General features: G+C 39.2%; 1 protein-coding gene across 4 annotated transcripts in view; it reads right to left on the bottom strand.

The window, feature by feature from the left end:
- LOC126336263 (uncharacterized) overlaps positions 1-25,102 on the bottom strand; it is a 251,650-nt gene that overhangs the window by 105,559 nt on the left and 120,989 nt on the right. For all 4 annotated transcript variants that reach the window (XM_049999762.1, XM_049999761.1, XM_049999759.1 and 1 more), the window contains 2 exons: positions 24,891-25,093; positions 17,529-17,812 (listed from right to left, as the gene is read on the bottom strand). In XM_049999762.1, the coding sequence (XP_049855719.1) occupies positions 17,529-17,812; positions 24,891-25,093 (487 nt within the window). The remainder of the gene's footprint in view (positions 1-17,528; positions 17,813-24,890; positions 25,094-25,102) is intronic.

The raw sequence follows: 25,102 nt of genomic DNA on the forward strand, positions 1-25,102 counted from the left end.
TTTGAGCACTTCATAGATTATTGTCACTATTAAGAAGTGAGAATAATTCTGTAACCTTAACCTGAACAATCCCATGGCCATGAAATAGGAGAGATAGTGTTACAGTCATTATAACAAAGGAGTGATGGGATCTTCAGAGAAAAATTAAATCACCAACTTCTTCCTCCAAATGGCAATTGAAATCAAATAAGAGAAATCCGAGCTCACACAGAAAGATTTAGAAAAGCGCTGTTCCCGTATGCTATTCGAGAGTGGAACAATTGAGAAACAATCTTAACAGTTCTACAAATCTGCTGCCAAGCACTTGAGAGTGAATTCCAGAGTAATCATTATAGTCATAGATGTGGGCTCTCCTAGGTAATTAATTTAGGTATTCCAAATGTTCCTGCTTATCAAGCTGACAATGGGACTCCCCTAACCCATAAAACCCGCATTAAACTTTTGATGTTTGAGATGGCCCCCGAGATAAATGAGTGATCATAGGAAAATGAAACTTTGTGGGAACATTTTATGAGCACATACCTGAGAGAAGTAATGAGTGAACCATCAAAAAAGAAACATTTTAATTACCACAAGAGAGTAACTTTTGTTAATTGAACATCATGTTTACACTCTAGGTTACACATGTTCAGTGTGAAGACCATTATCATCCATGATAGCTGGGATACCATTTCACAATTGTTCGCAGCACTTTTTGGACAGTGCACAGAAGAAATTTAAGCTGTCATGACATAGTTTGTGCACTGCTTGACGATAAATAAGCACTTAAGATGTATGTTGGTTGGATAATTAATGTCTGCGTAATTTAAAAACACTTCCATTCAACCTGTGTAATGTAGTAAAGTTCTTACACTTGTTTTAAACTCTGTTGTTGTTGAAGTATTTTGTACTTAGTTTTTGTGATGAGAAGTTTTTTCAAGATACATTTCTGAGAGCTTTTGACTAATGTCCAGGGATTTGCAGCTTGCAAAATGTGCTTGGCAACCACAGAGTCACCCATTTTGTTTTCATGTCATGATCCTTTCTCTTTTTTTCCATCTTTCCTGTAAACATCGTTTCTTTGCCCTCTGACGGAAGTAGGTTCCTACTCCTCGCCCCACAGACATGAGTTCTTTAAGGCCTCTTTAACTCCCTGTGCCTCCAAACTGTATCTGCAAGGTTCCCCAAATCGTTGGGAGTTTGTTTTTATTGCAAGACCCGGCAGACACAAAATCAGTATCTAGGCCTTGTAAGAAAAGTGACAAACCATTGGATTCTGATGATTGTGGTCCTGTCCACAGTTTACTACTGGTACTAGGCGACTCAAGGCCCCAAGCGCACACACACAGTTGCAGTTATAGGATTAGCACTAGTACTGCTGAAACTGATGTGACATGCCGGATTGCAGAATGAGAGGAATGAACTTTCTCTGCCTTCTCTGTCTTTTGTTTCTGTGTCTCTCTACATTCTCTTCCTGACCTTTTATTCTTTTTCCGTCCGTGCCTTCTGATTTTCGTTATGGTAGTTTCTCGACTGGTTAACTCAATGCGTGAAACTAAGACCCATTAAATTATGTACCGCAGTAAGAGATACACCAAAGAGCCAAAGATCCAAAGAAACTAGTACACCTGCCTAATATCGTTCAGGGCCCCCATGAGCAAGCAGAAATGCCACAACACGACATGGCATGGACTTGACTAATGTCTGGAGTAGTGCTGAGGGAATTAACACCACGAATCCTGCAGGGTTGTCCATAAATCCATCAGAGTACGTGCAGGTGGAGATCTCTTCTGAACAGCACATTGCAAGGCAGATATCCTCAATAATGTTCATGGTTCGGGATCTGGTGACCAGCAGAAGAGTTTAAACTCAGAAGAGTGGTCCTGGAGCCTCTCTGTAGCAAATCTGGAAGTGTGGGATGTTGCAGTCTTGTGCTGGAATTTCCCGAGTCCATTGGAATTCAGAATGGGCACGAATGGCTGCAGGTGACCAAACAGGATGCTTACGTACCTGTCACCTATCAGAGTTGTATCTAGACTTATCAGGGGGCCCTTATCATTCCACCATTATGGGGCCTCCAACAGCTTGAAGAGTCCCTGCTGACATGCAATTTGATGTGAGACTCATCTGACCAGGCAACACGTTTTCCGTCATCAACAGTTCAATCTCGGTGTTGATGGGGCCAGGTAAAAACATGGTTCAAATGGCTCTGAGCACTATGGGACTTAACTTCTGAGATCATCAGTCCCCTAGAACTACTTAAACCTAACTAACCTATCAACTTAACACACATCTATGCTCAAGCCAGGATTCGAACCTGCGACCATAGCAGTCGCACGGTTCCAGACTGCAGTGCCTAGAACTGCTTGGTCACACCGGCCGGCAGGGGCCAGGTAAGGCATCGAGCTTTGTGCAGTGCAGTCATCAAGGCTTCACGAATAGACCTTTGGCTCTGAAAGCCCATGTTGATGATGTTTCATTGAACAGTTCACATGCTGACACTTCTTGATGGCCTAGCATTGAAATCTGCAGCAATTTGCAACACGGTTGCACTTCTGTGATGTTGAACGATTCTCTTCAGTCGTCGTCAGTCCCGATCTTGCAGCATCTATTCTGGCCACACTGATGTCAGAGATTTGATGTTTTACCGGATTCCTGATATTCGCGGTACACTTGTGAAATGGCCGTATGTCAAAAACCCCACTTCATCATCACCTCGGAGGTGCTGTGTCCCTTAGTTGTGCACCAACTATAACACCACATTCAAACTCATTTAAGTCTTGATAACCTGCTATTGTCGCAACAGTAACCAACTGTGCTGACACCTGTTTTTTTTATATAGGTGTTGCTGACCACAGCGTAGGAAAACTGATCTGTTGTACCCTTGTAAGTTAGAGGGTATGACAACTTATCCCCCCAGAGGGCAGGGAAGTTTTGTTGATGTGAAGATATGTATGAGGATGTTTTATTGATGTTATTCGTAAGCAGATAAGAGGTCCTATGGTTCATGTGGTTGAAGGCAATTATGTGCAGACAAGAGTTCCTGTGCGAGTTGTTTAAGTGATGTTACTTCTCTTGCACAAATAATGTTTTGTTGGGGTGCTGAAGAGCAAATTGTTTGAGAGAAGATGATTCAGTGAATTTAATTGGTCTGTGTTATGCTGTCCGACCAACAGTCAGAGCAGAATCATTAACCGCGATTCATTTTACCATGCAGCAGTTTCCAGTTGAGATAATGTTTTTGGAGTCATTTAAGTTGCAGGCAACGTTAGCAGTGAACGCTTACTACAAGCGGAGACCGCACAGTGCAAACACGTGGATTGTCATAGCTGTCGCCTTGTGATAAGTTAGCTGTCTGTGCCCCACTTCCCTTCCCCTCCTTCGTCTGGTCTGTCAAATTATGTCTAATTTTCATTTGATTTATAAATAATTCATTGTATAGGTATTGAGTGGGCATAAACTGCAATTAACTTTGTGGAAAACTATTTCATCATCTTTTGTTCATTACTTTCGTTTTAAGTTTTAATTTTTCTTTAACCAAGAATTTATTTTTTGAAAACGCAGTTCCTCAGGTGACTATTGCATAGTGTATACTACGTTTTAAGTGGTTGTATGTAAATGCTAACATTTTTGTGTCAAGGATGGCTCAGGTACACACCTATTATTTTGTATTATGTAGAAAGTTTAGGTATCTGCAAGATTTTGGGGTGTTTCAAGATACCGCTCCCAATTACTGTATAGGTCTTCATCATGTGATAAATTAAGCCATTTGCATTATTCAGCTTTGTTGTAGAATTTTGGTGTTTTACAGTATTTTACTTGCAGATCTCTTATTGACGATGTTTTTTTTGTCTTTCGAAAGGAAGCATCAAGTTGACCTTACTAAAGTTTTTCTACAGTGTTACTTATTATAACTCCACTTTGTCAAGTATTTTGTTTGGAGCCCCTCTTTGTGGCGTCTGTTCTATTTGCCTTTTTCGTTCAGTAGGTTGTGGTACTCTGAATTTTCATCTGATTTTCATAACTGGTATTCCAATGCCCTGCAGACATGCTAATTCCACTGTTGGTTTAGAAGCATTGATTTCCCTGTTTTCTTTCAAGATGTCACTAAGAGTTATAAATAACTGTGCATTGAACTGTGTTTCCCTTCAATCTCTGTTTATGAAGAGTTTCTGACTCGTGCCCAATAAATCAATAAGCACCCTTTCCCTGATCTAGCGAGAGAGCGAGAGAGAGAGAGAGAGAGAGAGAGAGAGAGAGAGAGAGTGTGAGTGTGTTGTGCTGAATGCTGAAAGTGCTACTTGGCCTCTCACCCTTCTTCCATCCTCATGCTTACTGCTCCGGTCTTTCCCCTCCGCAAGACGTGCATACAGCTACAGATAATACACCCCCCACCCTCCCCCCTCCATCAGCCTACCAGGGAGAAATGGCCATTAAAGTTTGTTGACATCAAACATGCATATCTTTCCTTCCCTAGTTTATGAGCCACAGCTCATCTCCTGTCAGTCAGAAGTTTGCTTGTACTAACGTTACGTGTGCTTCCATCTTGCAGAACCACATTCTAGTTGTGAATCGTTTCATATTTTACTAACTGATTATAAAGTCACTGCATTATTTCCCTTTTTTGTGAAGCTTTATGAATAAAATGAGAGTCTTGTCAGCTGTTTTGTCACACAGTTTAGTTATCTTTTGTAAACTTTTGCCTCATGTTCTCCATGTCTATAACTTTGTTTTACATGCTTATGTTATGCCAGTGAAGGTCCCATGATAATCTGATAACTGTAAAATGTAAGAACTGCTGACAGGACCAATATTTTTCTTGTGCTTTGCCGTTTTAGAGGAAAAAAATAAGGTTGTAACAGATCCTCATTTTCAACTGACAAACACCTGCTGTTATGGTCTTGTCCTTCAGTTGTTCTAGTTGTAATTTTAGTTACATAGAATAGTTTGTTGATAATTATTGTACTGTAAGCTATTGTGGTCGAGTGACACTATTGAGAAAAAATATTAAGTCCATGTGTTATCCTGAGCTCTAGATCTGGTGCTTTCTTTGAGTATTTTCATATTTTATCTCCTTAGATAACGGAAATTAGTAATTTGTCATGTGTTTCCTGAGTGGGACCATGATTATGATGAGATATTCTTACGTAAGATAATGGATGTTAATGATTTACCACATATCTATTCCTCAAGTACTTTTGCCTTATATTCTTTTTCTAATCGTGATGTAATGGGGTGATACATCTTGATAATTTTATTTTGTGGTTCTGGGAATTAGATAAGCCTTTAAAGCAGTGTGTGTTTTTATAATTAATAAGTCGAAACTGTATTTTGATTAGGAAGACCTTACAGTATGTATATTCACTCTACAAATATTTAAGGTCATACCAGATCCTCATTTTGCAACTGGGCAATATTGTGTTGGATGTGGAGCACTAAATTATGAGAAATATTGATAGCTACCCATTTTGAGACCTATATTATTTGTCGGACAAATCGGTTACCCTTCAGACCACAACTTGGTCACATTTCAACCTTGTTAATTTTCATTTGCCTCAGTTTTAATTAATTAATTAACATGTAAAGCTAAGTGATGTGCATAAGGGCTATTACCACATGAGGTAATTTTACAAGGGTCACTCCAAAAGAAATGCACACTATTTTTGTAAAAATACAGTTTTCACCCTGCATGTGTGAAAGTTTTACAGTGTGTAGATACATTCTTCCCATTTGTTTTCAAACTTAGTTCCCACGAGTGGCGCTGTCACAGCATGTCTTCAAGATGAATGCTACACTTGACATAGTCAGAAGCAATGTGCTGTCATAGAATTCCTGTGCTGTGAAAACAAGACAGTGGGAAACATCCACAAGAGGTTGAAAAAGTGTATGGAGATGCTGCTGTCGATCACAGTACAGTTTGTCGGTGGGCAAGCAGGTTATGTGATTAAAGCACGCACGGCAATATTGAGGATTGTCCTCACAGCGGCAGGCCTCGTACTGCACACACTCCAGACAATGAGCAGAGAGTTAACGAATTGGTGACTGCTGACAGATACATCACAATGAATGAATTGTCATGCTACGTTGGGATAGGGGAAGGAAGTGTTTGCACAATACTGAAAGTGTTGGCGATAAAGAAGGTTTGTGCAAGGTGAGTTCCCAGGATGTTGACAGTGGCTCACAAAGAAACAAGAAAAACTGAATGCAGCGAACTTTTGGAACAGTAAGAGAATGGTGGGGATGAATTTCTTGGAAGAATTGTGACTTGCGATGGAACAAGGCTCCATCATTTTTCACCAGAGACGAAGAGGCAATCAATGGACTGGCATCATGCAAATCCACCCAAGAAGAAAAAAAAAAAAAAAGTTCAAAACCATACTTTCTGCTGGAAAAGTTACGGTTACGGTGTTTTTCGATTCCAAAGGACTCTTGCGTGTGGACACCATGCGAAGTGGAACCGTAACTTCTGATGCATATGTGATGACACTGAAGAAACTTCAAGCTCGACCGAGTCGTGTCGCGTTCGACCACATCGGCAAAAGCAGGCTGTTTTGCTGTTGCACTACAATGCACGGCCACATGTCAGTCAAAAAACCATGGAAGCGATCACAAAACTCATATGGACAACACAAACACCTGCCTTACAGTCCTGACCTGGTTCCATGTGACTATAGTCTCTTTGGGAAATTTTAAATTTTCCCTATTCATGGCACAAGGTTTGAAGATAATGACACCATTGTGCACGCTGCCAAACAGTGGTTCCAATAGGTTGGTCCAGAATTTTACCATGTGGGTATACAGGCGCTCTTTCCAAGATGGCATAAGGCAGTTGAGAGGGTTGGAAATTATGTGGAGAAATGAAAATATTGTTGCTAAAGGATGTATCTACACACTGTAAAACTTTCAAACATGCAGAATAAAAGATGGATTTAAAAAAAAATAGTGTGCATTTCTTTTGGAGTGACCCTCATACAATGGCTTTTAAATGAATTGGTGTATCTTGTCTTTTGGTTTTCTGAGATTTTCACAATCATTTGGCTGTATTCGCCATTTTGAATGATGTATCCAAATTGAGACAGTGATGGTTTATCAGAAGCTCTGGCTACTTTATGCTACTATTGCTCCAGTTGAAACTACTGTAACTTTGCTCTATGTTTCATATTTCACTATCTATTGCTGTTTATTCTGCAGTATTTCAATGTGACATATTCTGAAGAACTGTTACTCTACGAGATGATATAACTTATTTTAAAATGAGGAGGTTGAATGTTAGTGTTAGAAATTCGCGGATTTTGATGTGTAGCCTTTGCTGTCCACTGATGACATCCTTAATTTCAGTATTGTATCAGTATAAGAAAAGGTTTTGTACTTTGTATTTTAACATCAGTTAATGTGGTTAAAGATTTTCATGTGATTCAGGGTACATCATATCTTCCACTTGCTAACTGCATTCTACATTTTACTGAAATTGTTTTAATATATTGTAGCCTGTGGAACTTCATATAACCATTACCCATAACTAATACACAGAGGCTGTACTAAGATTTTACTTTTGTTATCACTCTTTTTAAATGTACTTAATCCAGTTCTTACCCAAGTCAAGTGCTAACGATTGCAATGAGTTTGTTTATTATGTTTTTACTGAAATACTTTATCATAGCATTAAGTATTCTGTCATGTTGTTGATGCATTTTATATTTTGGTATTAGTTCCACCATGCAGCAACTAGATTCATGTTTGCCAGAAAATACAAACACCTACACATTTTTAGGAGCACCTGTAGACCATTAAAAGATCTGTGCTAATTCAGTTTGGGCAGCACCTGCTTTGTATGACACTGATTTAAGTATCACTAATTTACTAATTACTATTTGTAATAGAATAACTAATTACTAATTTGTAACAATTTTTCCCTCAAACTAACAGAAACCATAATAATCCGGTCCTCTTTTGTGTAGCTTTATCTTAACTTCATTTATTTTAAGAACTGTTTATCTGGACGATGATTTCAGTTATTACAGGAGCTTTTGTATTTCTACACAAAACCTGAATAGTAAATATTTTACTATTTCCTTAACTCATAAAATTTGGTAAATCTGGCTACATATAAGTCCACTCCCACTTACACTAAAAAATAAAAAAATAAAAATAAAAAACCTCCCATAGCTTTAAGGCCCCTCTTAGAGCAAACTGTCTTTCTGCGGTGTGACTGACACCCTTTTGTAAACAATGGGTGTCATCATTCCTCTGGAAGGGGGAAGTAATGTACAGGGTGGCAGCCAGTCAAGGAATATTTTAGGGAATTGCTGCAAAAAAATTATTTCAAAGGCCCAGTCAAATCTTCGCAAGTTTTCTGCCAGAGCAACTTCCACTGTGCTTACAAGAAAAGTTCCCTGTCCTTCAGAACTGAGGGAGTTCTGTCCAGTTAAAGCTGCTGACAAAAAACTTTAAGCCCTCTGCTGAAACTGCTAGCAAATTCATGCCATTAATTTTATTCAATAGTGTGTGTAGGATACAGGCCACATGTGTGGACACTGGAGTATTCTGCAGTGCACAACACAATTGCCTCTCTCTCTCTCTCTCTTGTGACCCAGACCTAGAGCAGAACAGATGTCTTTCCTGGGAGGAAAAGCTCTTCATTTCATGACTGGCCACCAACATCAACGAACGTGAACTGCCTCCCCTTCCGTTGCCCGCTCCAATTAGTTGTTCAACCTCCTAGACTGCCCTAAACCTGGTAACTCCCTCCCTAGGTGCACCCTTTGTATTCCATACCCTAAATAGAGTAACTTTATTTTACCTAATTTTCTGTTCTGTCATTTAATTGCACCCCTGGATGCCCACTTACAAGACCTGACGGCTCGACCTCCTGTACATTGTCTTCATAAGCCATACATAACTACCTTCTTCCCTCTCCCTGCCCATGTGCAATGCAGTCTGAACATCATCTCTATAAAGAAAGGCATCCATAAGGTAAACAGTTTTGCATCTACACTGGCTCAGGCAGTGAGAGTTGTTATAGCCCACCTGTAAATGTGAAACTCGAGCAAGATGTTTCCTGTACCATTTGCATTCCCGAAAACTAAAGAAAAATATTACCAGATTAATTACAGGACAGCGCACCACTGCATGTAAATTTAAAATATGGTCTTTGATTAATAAAGAAAAACCTATTGCGCGACAAACATGCTGAACATATCAGGGTATTGCTGAAATAATCTGTACACCTGGATGACATCATATATAGAACATACTTTGCTCCATAAAATTTGTGGTTTAAGTTATTTGTAAAAGGGCACACATCTGCCACTAAATTGTGCCTGGCTTTAGCAACTAAATATGTGTAGCAGAAAGTATTGTTTAGATGTGTTCCTACTAAAGCAGGAGCCATTATCAACCTTTTTTAAAAATGTATGAAAAGTTGAATATGTTGTACCAATATTTGTACAACAAAAATTATCCTTGTGTGAAGTAATTTATTACTGTGTCAAATGTTTCCATAGCTTATTTTGGAAACTATTTATTTGTTACTATTATGTCATAAGACAATCACCTAATGGAGAGTACTGAATCAGAATTTCAGAAGCTTTTTCTTCGCCCACTATATAGTATTTCAGGGATGGGGAAATCTTATTCAAAACAGCGTATATAATTTATGTTCTGTATGTACAAATAAAGTGATGGGAAACTTTAAGAAGGGATTACACAGGACTCTTTAAGCTTATTCTTCAAGGTATACTTTGGTGGAACGTAAAACTGGTTGAAAGAAACCAAAAAGGAAAAGGCTTTAAACATTGAGTATGGTTAAGTACAATAAAACTTCATTAACACGAATCCGAAGGGATAAAAAAAAACATCAGGAGTTCGTGTTAAAAAAAAAATTTGTGTTAAGTAAAAAACACAGATTTTAATAAGTATACATGTACAGCAGTACACTAAATTTTAATACACTACATTATCAATCACATTATTGTAGCCTTATAACACTATAAAGTGATTGTAAAATCCAAGTACTCACAAATTATGTACATTACTTTCTTGGAAAAAATTCGGTCATGGTGCGCCGACTTTCATGGGAACTATAATATTTTGTAATTTCACAACCAATTGTAATGATAGCGTCCGTAAACCCAGCAGTGATGTTGGATGTTGAAGCGAACCGTTCTAAACAGTCCAAGGCTGTAAACATCTCCTGACGGGTAGGTGGAATGGTATCTGTATTCTCTTCCTCTTCATTTTCTTCTGATGGACCTTCTTGCACCTCGTTCACAGCTTTTGGCACATCCGACTCCACAGAAGCTCATTCGGCAACACTGTCGTCTACACTAATGAATTCTTGAAAACTAATCCCAGGGTTCGCAACGTCCTGCAGAACTGTCCATTCATCAGGTGATGTGGCATCTTCTAACTTGTGGACATCTTCAATGTTGCATTGTCTCCAAACTCTGTTAAAGCACTTCCCTATATGATGTGGCAGTACTGAGTTCCAGGCTGCTGCGATGGCTATTATTGCATCAAGCATATTCCAATCTGGGGTTGCACTATTGTTTTCAGCAGCACGAATTGCAGCTCTTGCAAGTCGCTTATGATAAGCTCTCTTTATGAGAGAGCTTATGCCTTGGTCCGAAGGCTGAAGGCGGCTTGTGGCGTGGGATGGAAAAAACTGAACCTTATGTTGGATAGGTGCAGATCATGTACGTTATAGGCAGTACATCTGTCCAATGTAAGAAGAACGTGTCTATTTTGAACAACCACACGACTGTTGAAACGAAGACGCCACTTGTGAAATAATGTGCCATCGATCCAAGCTTTCTTGTGGCGAGAGTAGATGGAAGGTAAAGTGTCAATATTTATGTTTTTAAAACAACGTGGTTTCTCGGATTTACCGATAACCCAGGGACAAAACAAGTCACTGCTGTGAGCATTACAGCACTGTACAACAGTCACACAGTTTGCTTCATGCTCCACTGTGACACTTATCACCTTTTATCCCCAGGATGTGATTTGGAAAAAGATTGTCGAAAAATCCAGTTTCATCCATGTTAAACACATCACTCGAGGCATACTTTTCCCTCACTAGGTTGAATTCATGCAACCAGCTGTTCGCACTTTCTTCATCAACTTTATTTGCTTCACCACAAATTTGTACAGATGAAATTGAATGTCTCTTTTGGAACCGATACAACCAACCAGCAGTACAATGGAAGTCTTCGATGCCCATATCTTTAGCAATATCATTTGCTTTTGACTGAATCACAGGGCCAGTTAGAGGTATGTTAGAGGCACGCTTACGATTGAACCATTCTAACAGTAACGGCTCTGTCTTCTTACTTGGTGCTCCGAAGTCATTTAGATTTGTTTCCAGAACCTGATGCTACCGCATTAATAAATTTTTCTCGATTCTTAATAATCGTAGATAAAGTAGATTTAGGTATTGCAGACTGCTCCGCAATTGCTTTTTTCTTGGTACCACGGTCCATGTCATCTAGAATCTTAAGCTGTAACTGCACATTTAGAGCTGTCCACTTCCTCTCTGCCATGTTTGCGTGCTATGGTACCAGTTGTAACTGTAGTTTTTATTCAGTATTCAAACTCGATATGGCTATGACTTACAGAACACCTGTCAAATCTGGCACTGAGTACATTCCTAAATGCTGCTGCATACATTGAATGTCAATGTACAGCATACGCTGATTGATGAGGTGATAATTGCAGCTACTGACCTACAATATGTTAAAAACCAGTCAACAAGAAGTATAATTAGCTTTGTAGCTACACTTCCTACATTCATTTCGGAGGGGGGGATTACGCTTTAGAATACTCTAAGGTTGGAAGTATGTGTTAGGGTGAAATTTAATTATGCCAGGAACTGAAACAGAGTTCGTAATTCATGTTAACCAATAAAACATACCATAAGAACTAATGTATTCCTGGCGGGACCAATATTTTTTTGCGTTAACTGCGAGTTCGTCTTATGTGAGTTCGCACTAACGAGGTTATGCTGTATAAGGCAGTTTTGACTTGGGATATGTGAACTTTTTAAGGAAGTTTGTGGGTATATGCAATGAGAATGTGACCAAAGCCTTAACATTTACAGCATCTCAGAATAAAGTAGAATTTTTTTTTTCTATTTTCCATGGAGGGTGCACTTTCAGGACTGTGCATTCTAGTGAATTTGTGGTAACTTACAGTTTCATGGCAATACTAGTGTGTTGAATGATAGTATTCAAGGGGCTGCTGTTTGTCACTGTTCTTCAGAAATTTCTAGTAGTTTACTTCATATTTAAGTTCATTGAATCTATGTAATATTAGCATGCAACAAAACACTTTATCTAGTATCACTTACTGTGCAATTCACTGATTATAGTGGTCACTCAATGTTTAGAACAGGGCTGCAGTTGAAGTCTCCACTGACAGTGTTACCTTAAGTGCTACAATGGCATTAGAAACCTCTTCCCTTGTATTATAATCAAAACATTTATCTTCTACTTTATTTGGAGGCATTTGAGAGTTTGTGTTCCAGCATGCAAAAGTAGACTAGAATTGATGCAGCAAATGGTTTAAAGCCAACTCACTGACATTGAACTTCAAAAAGACACACTATATGCAATTCAGAACCTGTAAGAGGTTTAGGTTTCCAACCAGTATATGCATACAGTATGAAGAAGAGCAGATAGAAGAGGTTGACAGTCTTAAATTCCTGGGATTACAACTTGATAATAAATTCAGTTGGGAGGAGCACACCACAGAACTGCAGAATGCCTTAACAAATCTGTATTTGCAATTCGAGTGTCAGCTGACATAAGCAACATAAAAATGAAAAAGCTTGCTTTCTTTGCTTGCTTTCATTCCATAATGTCATATGGTATAATATTTTGGGGTAACTCTTCAAGTCAAACAAAAGTTCTCCAAATCCAAAAGCGTGTAATACGTATTGTTTGTTTAGTAAATTCATGGACGTCCTGTAGAAACCTCTTCAAAGAACTGGGTATACTAACTACTGACTCTCAGTATATTTACTCCTTAATGAAATTTGGCCTAAATAATATATCTCTTTTTCCAACAAACAGCTCAGTTCATACATAAAATACCAGGAACAAAAATGATCTGCACAAAGACTTAAAAGCACTTTTCAAAAAGGCGTCCACTACTCAGCAACACTCATCTTCAATAATTTGCCAGCAAACATAAAAAATTTAGTTGCAAATAAACATCAGTTTAAAAGGAGCCTGGATGACTTACTAGTGGCCAATTCCTCCTACTTCATTGATGAATTTTTTAATAGAAACAAACAATGTGTTGTATGTATTCATACTATTAGTATTGTTGTTTCAGCTAAAAAAGGGACATGTTCCACATCCACGAGGATCTCCTCAGCATGGATCTATGGAACGAAAAACAAAACAAATATAATCTAATGCAGGTGCTGACAGACTACAATTACAACTTGAAATTTCAGAGGCTGTGTGTTGTAGAGAAAAGGAAGGATGTGAAAAAACAAGTACTGAGAGCAATTGAAAGCCAACTCAAATCTCGGATTAGGAGATACAGAAAGAGTATGTCAAAAGTAACTGCTGTAAAAGAGAGAATACCTGTACTTGCTGCCTTACCCTAATTCCCTTCCTGACTTATCAGTTGTCATTTATGCTTAAAATGACACATGTAAAAGCGTTTGACACAGTGCTCCACTACAAATTGTTAATGAAGGTACAAGCATATGGAATAGGTCCCCAGATATGCAAGTGGCTCAAGGACTTCTGAAGTACTAGAACCCAGTATGTTGTCTTCAACGCAGAGTTTTCCTCTGAGACGAGGACACTGTTAGGAGTGCCGCAGAAAGTGCAATAGGACTGTTGTCATTTACTATATACATAAAAGACCTGGTGGAGATGTTGGGCAGCAATGTGTGATTTTTTTGCTGACAGTGGTTTGGTTATGGGAAGGTGTTGCTGTTGAGTGAGTGCAGGAGGGTACAAGATGACAGATGAAATTTCTAATTTGTGCAGTAAATGACAGTTGGCTCTAAATGTAGAAAAATTTAAGTTAATGCAGATGAATAGGAAAAACAAACTAGTAATATTAGGATACACCATTAGTGGTATCCTGCTTGACACAGTCACATCATTTAAATATCTTGGAATAATGTCGAAAAGTGATATGAAACTTCACTAGCATGTGAGCATTGTGGTAGGGAAGGCAAATGGTCATCTTTGATTTATTTAGATAATTTTGGGAACCTGTGGTTCATTTGTAAAGGCAACTGCATAAAGGGCAACAGTGCAAGATGTTATCGAGTACTGCTCGTGTTTGGGATCCATACCAGGTCGGATTCAAGGAAGACATCAAAGCAATTGAAAGGTCGACTGGTAGATTTGTTACTGGTAGGTTCAAACAACATGCAAGTATTGCAGAGATGCTTCAGGAATTCAATCCCTGGGGGGGAATACAACATTCTTTTTTAGGGACACTACTGAGAAAATTTAGTGCAGAATGATTGTATTGCCAGTAACATACATTTCAGGTAAGGACCACGAAGATAAGATATGAGAAATTAGAGCTCATATGAAGGTGTAAATAGTGTCCTTTTTCCATCACTACTTGTGAGTGGAACTCAGGAAGGAAATGGCGAGTATTGGAACAAGATACTCTCCACCAAGCATTGTACGGTTGCTTGTAGAGTGTACATAGGTGTACATTTATAGATTTCTGGAAGTAATGGAGCAGGCACACTGGTAAGATCCAATTATTGAACACTTCACACTTTGCGACACTGAACACAGTTTTAGTCTCTGTAACATTAGCCAAATATTCTTTCTCACAAATGCCAAATACCAATTTCTGAGCCATATCTTTTCAAATCTGGATGCCTTCCAATCACAGGCAAGTATAAAAAGATTCACTGAGAATGACATGCTGGAAATGAATCAAAGTCAGAGTAATGTAAATAAATTTATTGTACAAAAAATAACACAAAAGGCATACATTTCAAATTGGTGATGCGACTTCAGTTATTTACAATTTATACATTAATTTGTAACAATATTTTGTTATAGTATTTACAATAAAAGCAAAAGAGTCACAATCAATGTGCCAAATGAATAAAAAATTGCATTGTTTGAACACTAACATTTTTTTATAAACTGGTTTATTTTTGGGTGCTAAGGCACCTGAAAATCATACCATCGAACAGGGAAAACAACAGTAATCAAATATTTTAGTAACATCATTCCCCCTACAGAGCAGGGTGTGTTTCAGCAGTCTCATTCTCTGAAGTATGGAAGAGTATTGTAACGAGATAAGTGGAAACAAAACCATTCTCCTGACTGGAGGTGGCTTGTGGATGGCACATTTAAAAAATATTGCATATCCACATTAGCTTTTAAGTTTGTCTCCCATCTGTCCGTGCATGTGTGTGTGTGTTTCCCCCCCTCCCCCCCCCCCCCCCCCTCTCTCTCTTTCTTCACTGAAAGGAGCAAAAGTTAGTCGAAATGCCCCCGTGTGCAATACATTTATTTGTAGATGGTTGGTTGCCTGCCCACATTTTTTTACTCTCCCTCCTTTAGGATATAATATAACTGGGCAGCAGTAGAGAGAAGACAGAACAAAATAAGGAGTGGAACAGTCTAACTGGCCGGGGGAGGTAAGAATACTGAGAGCATGGCCTGTTAAAATAGGACCAGCAGTAACATGAGGTTATGGGAGGGCCTGTGACAGTAAACACTGAAAAAAATTATTACTTGTTGGACAAGACTAACAAGCCAGTAGGAAGTAGATTTCATTATAATGAGCCCTTGGAAATTAAAGCACTTTTTTACTATAGGAAGATGTGCAATCACAATGCAAATAAGATTTACTTGGTGTAAAACAAGAAAGATGGGGAAAACCATCAGTATATGCAGTTTATGGGTTTATAGTAAAGAGTGCATTTTGGTTTTTTGTTTTTGTTTGCTCTGAAGATTCAGAGAGCTACAGAATGCTAATCTTCGTACCTAGTGCACATTTCAGAGCAGACAAAGAAAATCCTCGCATTATTGGAGGAAGTTTTACATCCTCTGACCATTTTTCTCAACCAGATTGACTTTGTATACGTCCTTTTTTGTACTGGCATATAGGTGGGCCTCTAAATCTGTGAAACAACTCAGCTCATTTCACTTTGACGAGCTACTAGTGCAGGAGATAAACCACAATAGCCTTACAATGAATTTACATCATTGTTCAGTGTCCTCGGACATAATCCATTGCAAGGAATTAGTGTTTAATAATATGTGTACAGAAACACTTCTGGAAAAACTTCGTACAAATCTAATACCAGTGAATACCACATAAAGTCATCTTATACTTTTCTACATGTTACCCATTATTATTAATATATGTCATGAATGTATCATTTGATTTCTTCACAGTTGGAGAAAGAGTGACTCAACATATTTAGCTTATTCCTTCATAGTAAAATATGCCCCTATAGAAGGAAGCAATATGAGTAAATCAGTTCAATATGGAATGAAAAACACAAAGTGTAATTTGGTTGACAGGGATTTCTGTACACACATCCATGAATATGTAAAAAAAATAAAAAATAAAAAAATAAAAGGAACAAGGAGAGAAATGAGATCTTACCTTTGTCATGTGCTTTAATAGTGTTTTACAAAGGAACTACAACTTCTGAGAGGTAGACAGTGTGGCCCTCTTACTATACATCTCATCTACTACAGGCAAGGACTGGCTAGCAATCCTGTCTCAGTTTTCTCCTTTGATGCAAGACAGTTTCATGCTTACTTTGAGATGAATAAAAAAATACATGTAAACAAGTTAAAAAGTTATTACAAGTTAAAAAGTTATGTCAAACTTAATACTATCCTCTGGCTGTGTTATATATTAATCTGATTTGTTGCATTTCAGTGTCCATTATTACAGCTGCTTATAGTAAAAAATTACAAATTTTCCACGATTAACAATCACCAAGAGCACACCAAATGGTGTAAGTGACATCAATAAGAAATGCACCTGCTTCCAATACTATTAAGAACACAAAATACACAAATTTCTATATGATAAGTAACAAATTTCAAACATTGCAGTTGAATTTATTTTAGGGATGTGAAAGAAAACATAAGAGATAACACTGCATTTATTTATGCAATAAAAGTATCTCGTCAGACAGACTTTCCTCCAATTTGGTTAATAAGTAATAATGTGAATACACCTTTCTTATAATAATAATTTTAGCACTCTGTGTTTGCATACAACAATTTCTCAGATTCATTTAGTGAGCAACTTCTTATAAAACTTACATAGCACAAAGATATGCTTCAACTCCACAATTAAAACTGAAAGGCTTCGGACATGAACTAATACCAATGTCGGCCAACGAAATTTGATGCATTTCAGAAAGTTCTTTTAACTCTAAAGTATTGGAAATTTTAGCCTGTTGACAGTGGCTTTTGTAGAGGCACTTTCGGACTGTTTTAGGGTGATCTACACCATTTGTGTAACAATACAGCCACACATACAGGACAGTAGACTTAAATTTTTATACAAAATTTACTTACTTCTCTTTGTCTTGTGACTCACATGTCTTTGAGGTTTCACCTTTTGTACTAGAACTGCCTAGTGTTATCTCAGAAATTTTGTGAGCTTCTTCCACAGAATCTACCGATTTCAGTTCACTATTGTTTATGTTTTTCTCACAAGCAGCTTGCTTAATTTGACAATCACTTCCAACAACAGGCTCATCAACATGTTTAATGGGATAATTATGAATTATCTGTATCACTGGTTGAGGAGAATGTCCACAGTTAATGACCGCCATTTCAGTGTTTGCTTTTCCAACCACCTGCAACAAGAATAATCATTAACTAAAATATAAAAAAATGCAAAATTAGTATTTTATTAATATCAGCAGCAATTTGTTTGAATTTCTTCTTTTGCAAATAATGTGATTATGGTGAATATGTGGAGGGCTCAACAATGCATAGCGAAATAAGAGTAGTTATGATATAAAATGCAAGCACTGAAATTCCTGTTCCTTTTCTTGATTTGCTGTTATAATGCAAATGCACTTACTGAACAACTTTCAGCTGATAACAGAAAATTAAGGACATACCACACAAGAGTAAAATTCAATTTCTGTCCCCTTAAAGGATCATAAACTGTTGGGATATGCAGTTTCAAACAGCTATTCCCAAATATATATGAAAAGGTGGTGATGGTTCCTCCTTTCAATCATCACAAACACCAAAATGAGAGCTTTCAAGAGACTACAGCAAAACAACTGAAATCGCTCAACAAAGGCAAGATGCATACAATTACAGGACTACATAGGTAATGGGATTTTGTTGTAGAATTTCATAACACGTTTTGTGCTTGCACATTAACATCTTTCTGGACAACCAAAAATATTTTGCACAGGAGTCTCCGTTTCTGCCAACAACAGCCTTTTAAAACCAATCTCATTCCATCTGCCCACAAGAGAGATGCCCAGGTGGATGCCCCATTCTTAAACTTCCTGAAGGGATTCTTCACAGATCACACTGTCGTGTAACGAACAAAATGTGAATCTACGGAATATTGGACAGGCTCTGTAATTTGACTGAAGAGTTCCCTGCAGAGAGAACACACACAGAAATGTCTAAGCACTGAAGTAGCATCAGAGCTGTCCCAAAGATGTGTCGGTGGAGATGTAGCTCTCTTAGCTGCAGCAGAGTTGACACAGTTTCTCATCAAAAGTAACTTACCTTATATTTCATCACTTTTCTTTAGCTTCAACTCCTATACTATGTGCATGTCTGTGTATTTATCACACTGTCTACTAGGACTACTAGGAAAAGTGACTACTGTCTTCAGATGAGAGCTGAGATGGTGACCCTTCACAGTGTCGGCTTCAGTCACACAGCTCGAGGCTGTTGCCAACGAGTAGTCATCTCTGGGGGAGGGGGGATCTGAGGGACACCCAGCACAAGACACGTGCTCCCAACTGGGGCGTGCCCACACTAACACAGATCCCCTCACCCGTGGACGAATGGGGGGGGGGGGGGGGGGGGGCTTCCCGAGTGTCCCAATCTGAGGATCTCCCCGGTTTGTGTGACTGACAGGTTTCACCGCTGTCTGCAGTTGAAGTCCCCAAGCCAGATGAAGTCACTCACCTCTTTCTGGAGGAAGCCTTTCAGCCTTCGAGGTCAAGGCATTCGCAGAGGGTGGTATTGCCGGTAGCTGGAAAGTGACATTAGGCACGAAATGAGGCCCTCTTAGGGATACGTGTATGAAGGAGGGGAAGGACTCATTCCAGATGTGGGACGGGTGCTTCCAGATGCTGTGAAGAGCACAGGGTGCAGCTAACTGAAGGTGGTGTCTCGTGTCAGTACTATCATCACGTATTGCTTTGGATAGGGAGTGATTCTAGTTTCGGGCGGAGAGCTGAAGTATTAAAGGCTGCCAGATTTGCTTCCCAGATGATGAAGCTCACTGTTTGTAGCTCTGTTGACAGAACGGACCGTGGTCCTCCCCTAGAGAGTCGAGCCAAGGGTCCAAAGTGGAGACTCGAGTAGTTCTTCGACCGCATAGGCTGCAGATTCCTCAACTCTGCACCGTAGGGTCACGGGTTTCCGGGTTCGACCGAATACGTCGGGAGTCCACTACGTGCAGGAAGTGGGTAGAAGGGGCTGAATGGAGGGGATTTGGCAGTTTTTAGAATAGAGGATCTCACGAAAGTGCAGGAAGAGCTTCATTTTCGAAGGGTGCACAATAAACACGGGAAGTGGGTAGGTATCAATATTGTAACTGACGTAGCTGTGTTGGAAAAGAGCCAGAATTCCAAGTGGTAATAGAAAGCACTGAATCTCAAGTCATTCCAGGTATGGAAAGTTAGCTACAGCTGGGAATCAATTCAGCCAAAATTTTTAAATAGTATCTAACTGTGTTTGGAAAGGATAGATTAAATGCAGTGGGTGCGTAGTGATACATCCTAATTATTGAACGAGAGTTATCATGTGTGTAAATACTTATGTCGGGAAAAATTTTCCTGAGAGTAGTTGATAAGTGATTAGCATCCCACTGTTCGGAGGTGTCTTAAATCACAGGTGCTGATACCAGAGCTAATGATTCAGTTACTGTACTGAAGTGGATAGCAGTCAGATGACCCTCCCTGGCGAGTTGGAAATAGGAGTTCCATGGAGGGGGCACTGCGGAGGAAGGAGCCTGTGAAATCTAATAATATAAAATGTCAAAGATAATAAATGTAGTGTAATTGGTAATTATAAACTTGAAAATCAGATCTGGCTCTGAGCACTATGGGACTCAACTTCAGAGGTCGTCAGTCCCCTACAACTTAGAACTAGTTAAACCTAACTAACCTAAGGACATCACATACACCCACGCCCGAGGCAGGATTCGAACCTGCAACCGTAGCGGTCTCGCTGTTCCAGACTGTAGCGCCTAGAACCGCACGGCCACTACGGCTGGTGAATATCAGATGTGTTATGTATGTAGTATAGCGAGACAGTATACAAGATGGTAGCTGTGATCACTTATGTACGGAGTTGTAATTTTTGAAAATAATGACAGTGAATTGCATCTACCTTCTTATTTATGTAGTGGAGTGAAAGAATGAAGAATTTTTGCCAGCTTTATCTGCAGCCTGTGCGCCAAGACAAAGGAAGGAGGAACACTGATTCAGGGCACAGACAATCTGGGCCCCAATTAAAGATACTTAATGGGGACTGATTATTCTGTAAGCAACATTCACTGTATATAACATGAGTGTTCCGGTGGCAACTTATTTTGGTGTTTGGTGAGTGAGGAAGTATAACAAACCACCACACAGCCCAAGCCAACCTGGAACACTCCAGGTGGTGGAGTAATTATTGCAGTCAGAAATAGTTGACGAATTTAATTTACTGTCACTGCCAAATTCACTTTGCAACCTTGTTTTTTCAGCAGTATCTGTAAAACTGCCTCCCAAGAGTTTCACTCTCTTCTCTGATTTCATCTCCTTGTTCATCTGTTAAGTTTCGTCTGAATTTTTTCATTTTCTTCCATTGTGAAGATAAACATGCTTCCCCCCCCCCCCCCCCCCCCTCATCTTTTTCACTTCTTTTCTGTTCTTTCTGTTTCCTTCTTTTGTCAATTTACCACTGGCAAGAACTACATTTTGGCATTCTGTTAAATATTAACACTTCATAATAAACTACAATTGCACTACCTTAAGCAATTCACTTTCACTCAAATTTAGTTCCCTATCACTTTTGCTTTTCCTCGAGCCACTCGAATCAGTTTTCGGACACATACTGATACCTGTCATCGCCTATGTATACCCTCCTGAAATCATCCTGTTCTTTGATGTAACCAAGAACAGGAGCATATATTGACTCCGATCACAATATAGTAGTGATGAAGAGTTGGCTGAAGTTCAAGACATTAGTCAGGAAGAATCAATATGCTAAGAAGTGGGATACGGAAGTTCTATGAATGACTAGATACGTTTGAAGATCTCTAGCCCTATAGATACAGCAATAAGGAACAGCGCAGTAGGCAGTACAGTTGAAGAGGAATGGATGTGTCTGAAAAGGGCCATCACAGAAGTTGGGAAGGAAAACATAGGTACAAGGAAGGTAGCTGCGAAGAAACCATGGGTAACAGAAGAAATACTTCATTTGATTGATGAAAGGAGGAAGTACAAACATGTTCCGGGAAAATCAGAATACAAGTCGCTGAGGAATGAAATAAATAGGAAGTGCAGGGAAGCTAAGACGAAATGGCTGCAGGAAAAATGTGAAGACATCGAAAAAGATATAATTGTCGGAAGGACAGACTCAGCATACAGGAAAGTCAAAACAACCTTTGGTGACATTAAATGCAACGGTGGAAAGAATACATTGAAAGCCTCTATGAGGGTGAAGATTTGTCTGATGTGATAGAAGAAGAAACAGGAGTCAATTTAGAAGAGATAGGGGATCCAGTATTAGAATCGGAATTTAAAAGAGCTTTGGAGGACTTACGGTCAAATAAGGCAGAAGAGATAGATAACATTCCATCAGAATTTCTAAAATCATTAGGGGAAGTGGCAACAAAACGACTATTCACGTTGATGTGTCGAATATATGAGTCTGGCGACATACCATCTACTTTCGGAAAAGATTCATCCACACAATTCCGAAGACGGCAAGAGCTGACAAGTGCGAGAATTATCGCACAATCAGCTTAACAGCTCATGCGTCAAAGCTGCTTACAAGAATAATATACAGAAGAATGGAAAAGAAAATTGATAATGCACTAGGTGACGATCAGTCTGGCTTTAGGAAAAGTAAAGGCACGAGAGAGGCAGTTCTGACGTTATGGCTAATAATGGAAGCAAGGCTAAAGAAAAATCAAGACACGTTCATAGGATTTGTCGACCTGGAAAAAGCGTTCGACAATATAAAATGGTGCAAGCTGTTCGATATTCTGAAAAAAGTAGGGGTAAGCTATAGGGAGAGACGGGTCATATACAATATGTACAACAACCAAGAGGGAATAATAGGAGTGGACGATCAAGAACGAAGTGCTCGTATTAAGAAGGGAATAAGACAAAGCTGTAGCCTTTCGCCCCTACTCTTCAATCCGTACATCGAGGAAGCAATGATGGAAATAAAAGAGAGGTTCAGGAGTGGAATTAAAATACAAGGTGAAAGGATATCAATGATATGATTCACTGATGACATTGCTATCCTGAGTGAAAGTGAAGAAGAATTAAATGATCTGCTGAATGGAATGAACAGTCTAATGAGTACACAGTATGGTTTGAGAGTAAATCGGGGAAAGACGAATGTAATGAGAAGAAATAGAAATGAGAACAGTGAGAAACTTAACAGTATTGATCGTCACAAAGTCAATGAAGTTACGGAATTCTGATACCTATGCAGTAAAATAACCAATGACGGATGGAGCAAGGAGGACATCAAAAGCAGACTTGCTATGGCAAGAAAGGCATTTCTGGCCAACAAGAGACGTCTACTAATATCAAATACCGGCCTTAATTTAAGGAAGAAATTTCTGAGGATATACGTCATGGTAGTGAAACATGGACTGTGGGAAAACCGGAACAGAAGAGAATCGAAGCATTTGAGATGTGGTGCTATAGACGAATGTTGAAAATTAGGTGGACTGATAAGGTAAGGAATGAGGAGGTTCTACGCAGAATCGGAGAGGAAAGGAATATGTGGAAAACACTGTCAACGAGAAGGGACAGGATGATAGGACATCTGCTAAGACATGAGGGAATGACTTCCATGGTACTAGAGGGAGCTGTAGAGGGCAAAAACTGCAGAGGAAGACAGAGACTGGAATACGTCAAGCAAATAATTGAGGATGTAGGTTGCAAGTGCTACTCTGAGATGAAGAGGTTAGCACAGGAAAGGAATTCGTGGCGGGCCACATCAAACCAGTCAGTAGACTGATGGAAAAAAAAAAAAATTAAAAAAAAGCCAAGAACAACAACACCACCACCTGGTGGAAGGTAACATTCTTCGAATGTTTCTGAGAGGTATCATGGTATTACTCCTCATTGTGAAGGGGTGCAATCTGATATGATTTTAGATCACAGTTTGTAGTGATTAAGGGAACTCTGACACCTCTAAGATACATCCAGTACGTACCACGTCCTCACTTGTTACCTCCAACGTGTCAGTATTGTGATGCCATTTTTCGAACAGGACTATGTGCACTCACACATGGCACACACCTCCACAAACTGTGTTATTCTCACAGCTAGTGGGATCTCCACACCTGTCCCTGGTAGAACATGCCTGAGAGCAGCTCAGGTGTTAGCTGCACCTGTGCACCATTATTCAGGATATCTAGGACGAGCTATGATAGTTGTGAACCACCTCGCCTCAGGAGAGGATACAATGACTTTCTGATGACTTTCCCAACCAAATTGGTGAATGAATCTACACCAGAGATGGTGCTTCACTGCTTTTGTCATGTGGAGTATTTCTGTTAGAAATAAGCTGCCACTCACTCAGCTCTCCCCGTGAAAAATACTGTGGTACACAACATCGAACATCGAAGTGGAGAGCTGCATTTTAGCAGAAAGGCTTCTGTCGAGATATGAGGGAGACACAACTTTAACACTTAATTGATTGTTTACTTTTTCACAAATATTTCTCTTGCTTATAAATACTTTGCTCTAACATTGATAAAATTTGCACCAGGTCAGATTTAACACGAGTATCAAAGCACTAGAAAATGCAAAGTATATACAAAGTGAACACAAAGTTCAGGAACACTTTCTATTATTTATTGGACAAGAAGTAAACATTGTACAGGTGTCATACATATTGCATTTTGAACAGAAATTCAAAGCTTTTTTCTTACAAACATTCGATATGCAAACCGTGAGTGACCTAGCAGATGTCAATACAGTAATCTAATTCTTGTCATACTCGTCCCAACATGGTATCTTAGACTGTGGCAGTCACTTCTCATATTCTCTCCCGGAGCTCTGCTAAATCACGTGGTAGAGGCAATAAATGGCCTTCCTTGTTAGTGGCTCTGTACCGGACTTTGTTCTACACATCCCTTAAACAGCTGTAGCACAATTGTTTTTGTCAAACTCCAACACACAGAAAGCTCGCTCCGCACCTGAACTCACCACGTTTGGTAATTTGCTGATAGTTGGCGCTAGTCGCAAACTACACTGTGGGGGAGGGAGGAAAAAGAAAGCTTCCGGGGTTTCTCTTCAAAATGACATACATATGATATCTGTACAATGTTTGGTTCTTGTGCAATAAATAATCTAAAATGTTCCTGGACTTTATGTACACCCCCGTATTTCCTTTGCAGGAAATCAGTTGCTTTACTTATTAATAAACAAGAATTTCTCAATTTGACCTACCTCAAACAGTAGGGAGGTGGAAGAAAAAGCTTGTACACCGTACCTGATTTTGTGCAGCAGGTTCCAGTAGTGCCTGCATCCTCTCAGTGTGCGGTTCAGCGCTGCCTTTCATTCCGAGTGAGATGTGCTTATTCCCGACACTGAAGTTTCTACCAAAAATGCCAGCACAGAATATTGTGATGACGTAAATTACAACGAAAACCGCAATTACGAACACAAACAGTCCGTACAGCATCGAATGGGATTCTAAAAACA

Source organism: Schistocerca gregaria, chromosome 2 (assembly GCF_023897955.1).
Source record: "Schistocerca gregaria isolate iqSchGreg1 chromosome 2, iqSchGreg1.2, whole genome shotgun sequence".
NCBI classification, from domain to species: Eukaryota; Metazoa; Arthropoda; class Insecta; order Orthoptera; family Acrididae; genus Schistocerca; species Schistocerca gregaria.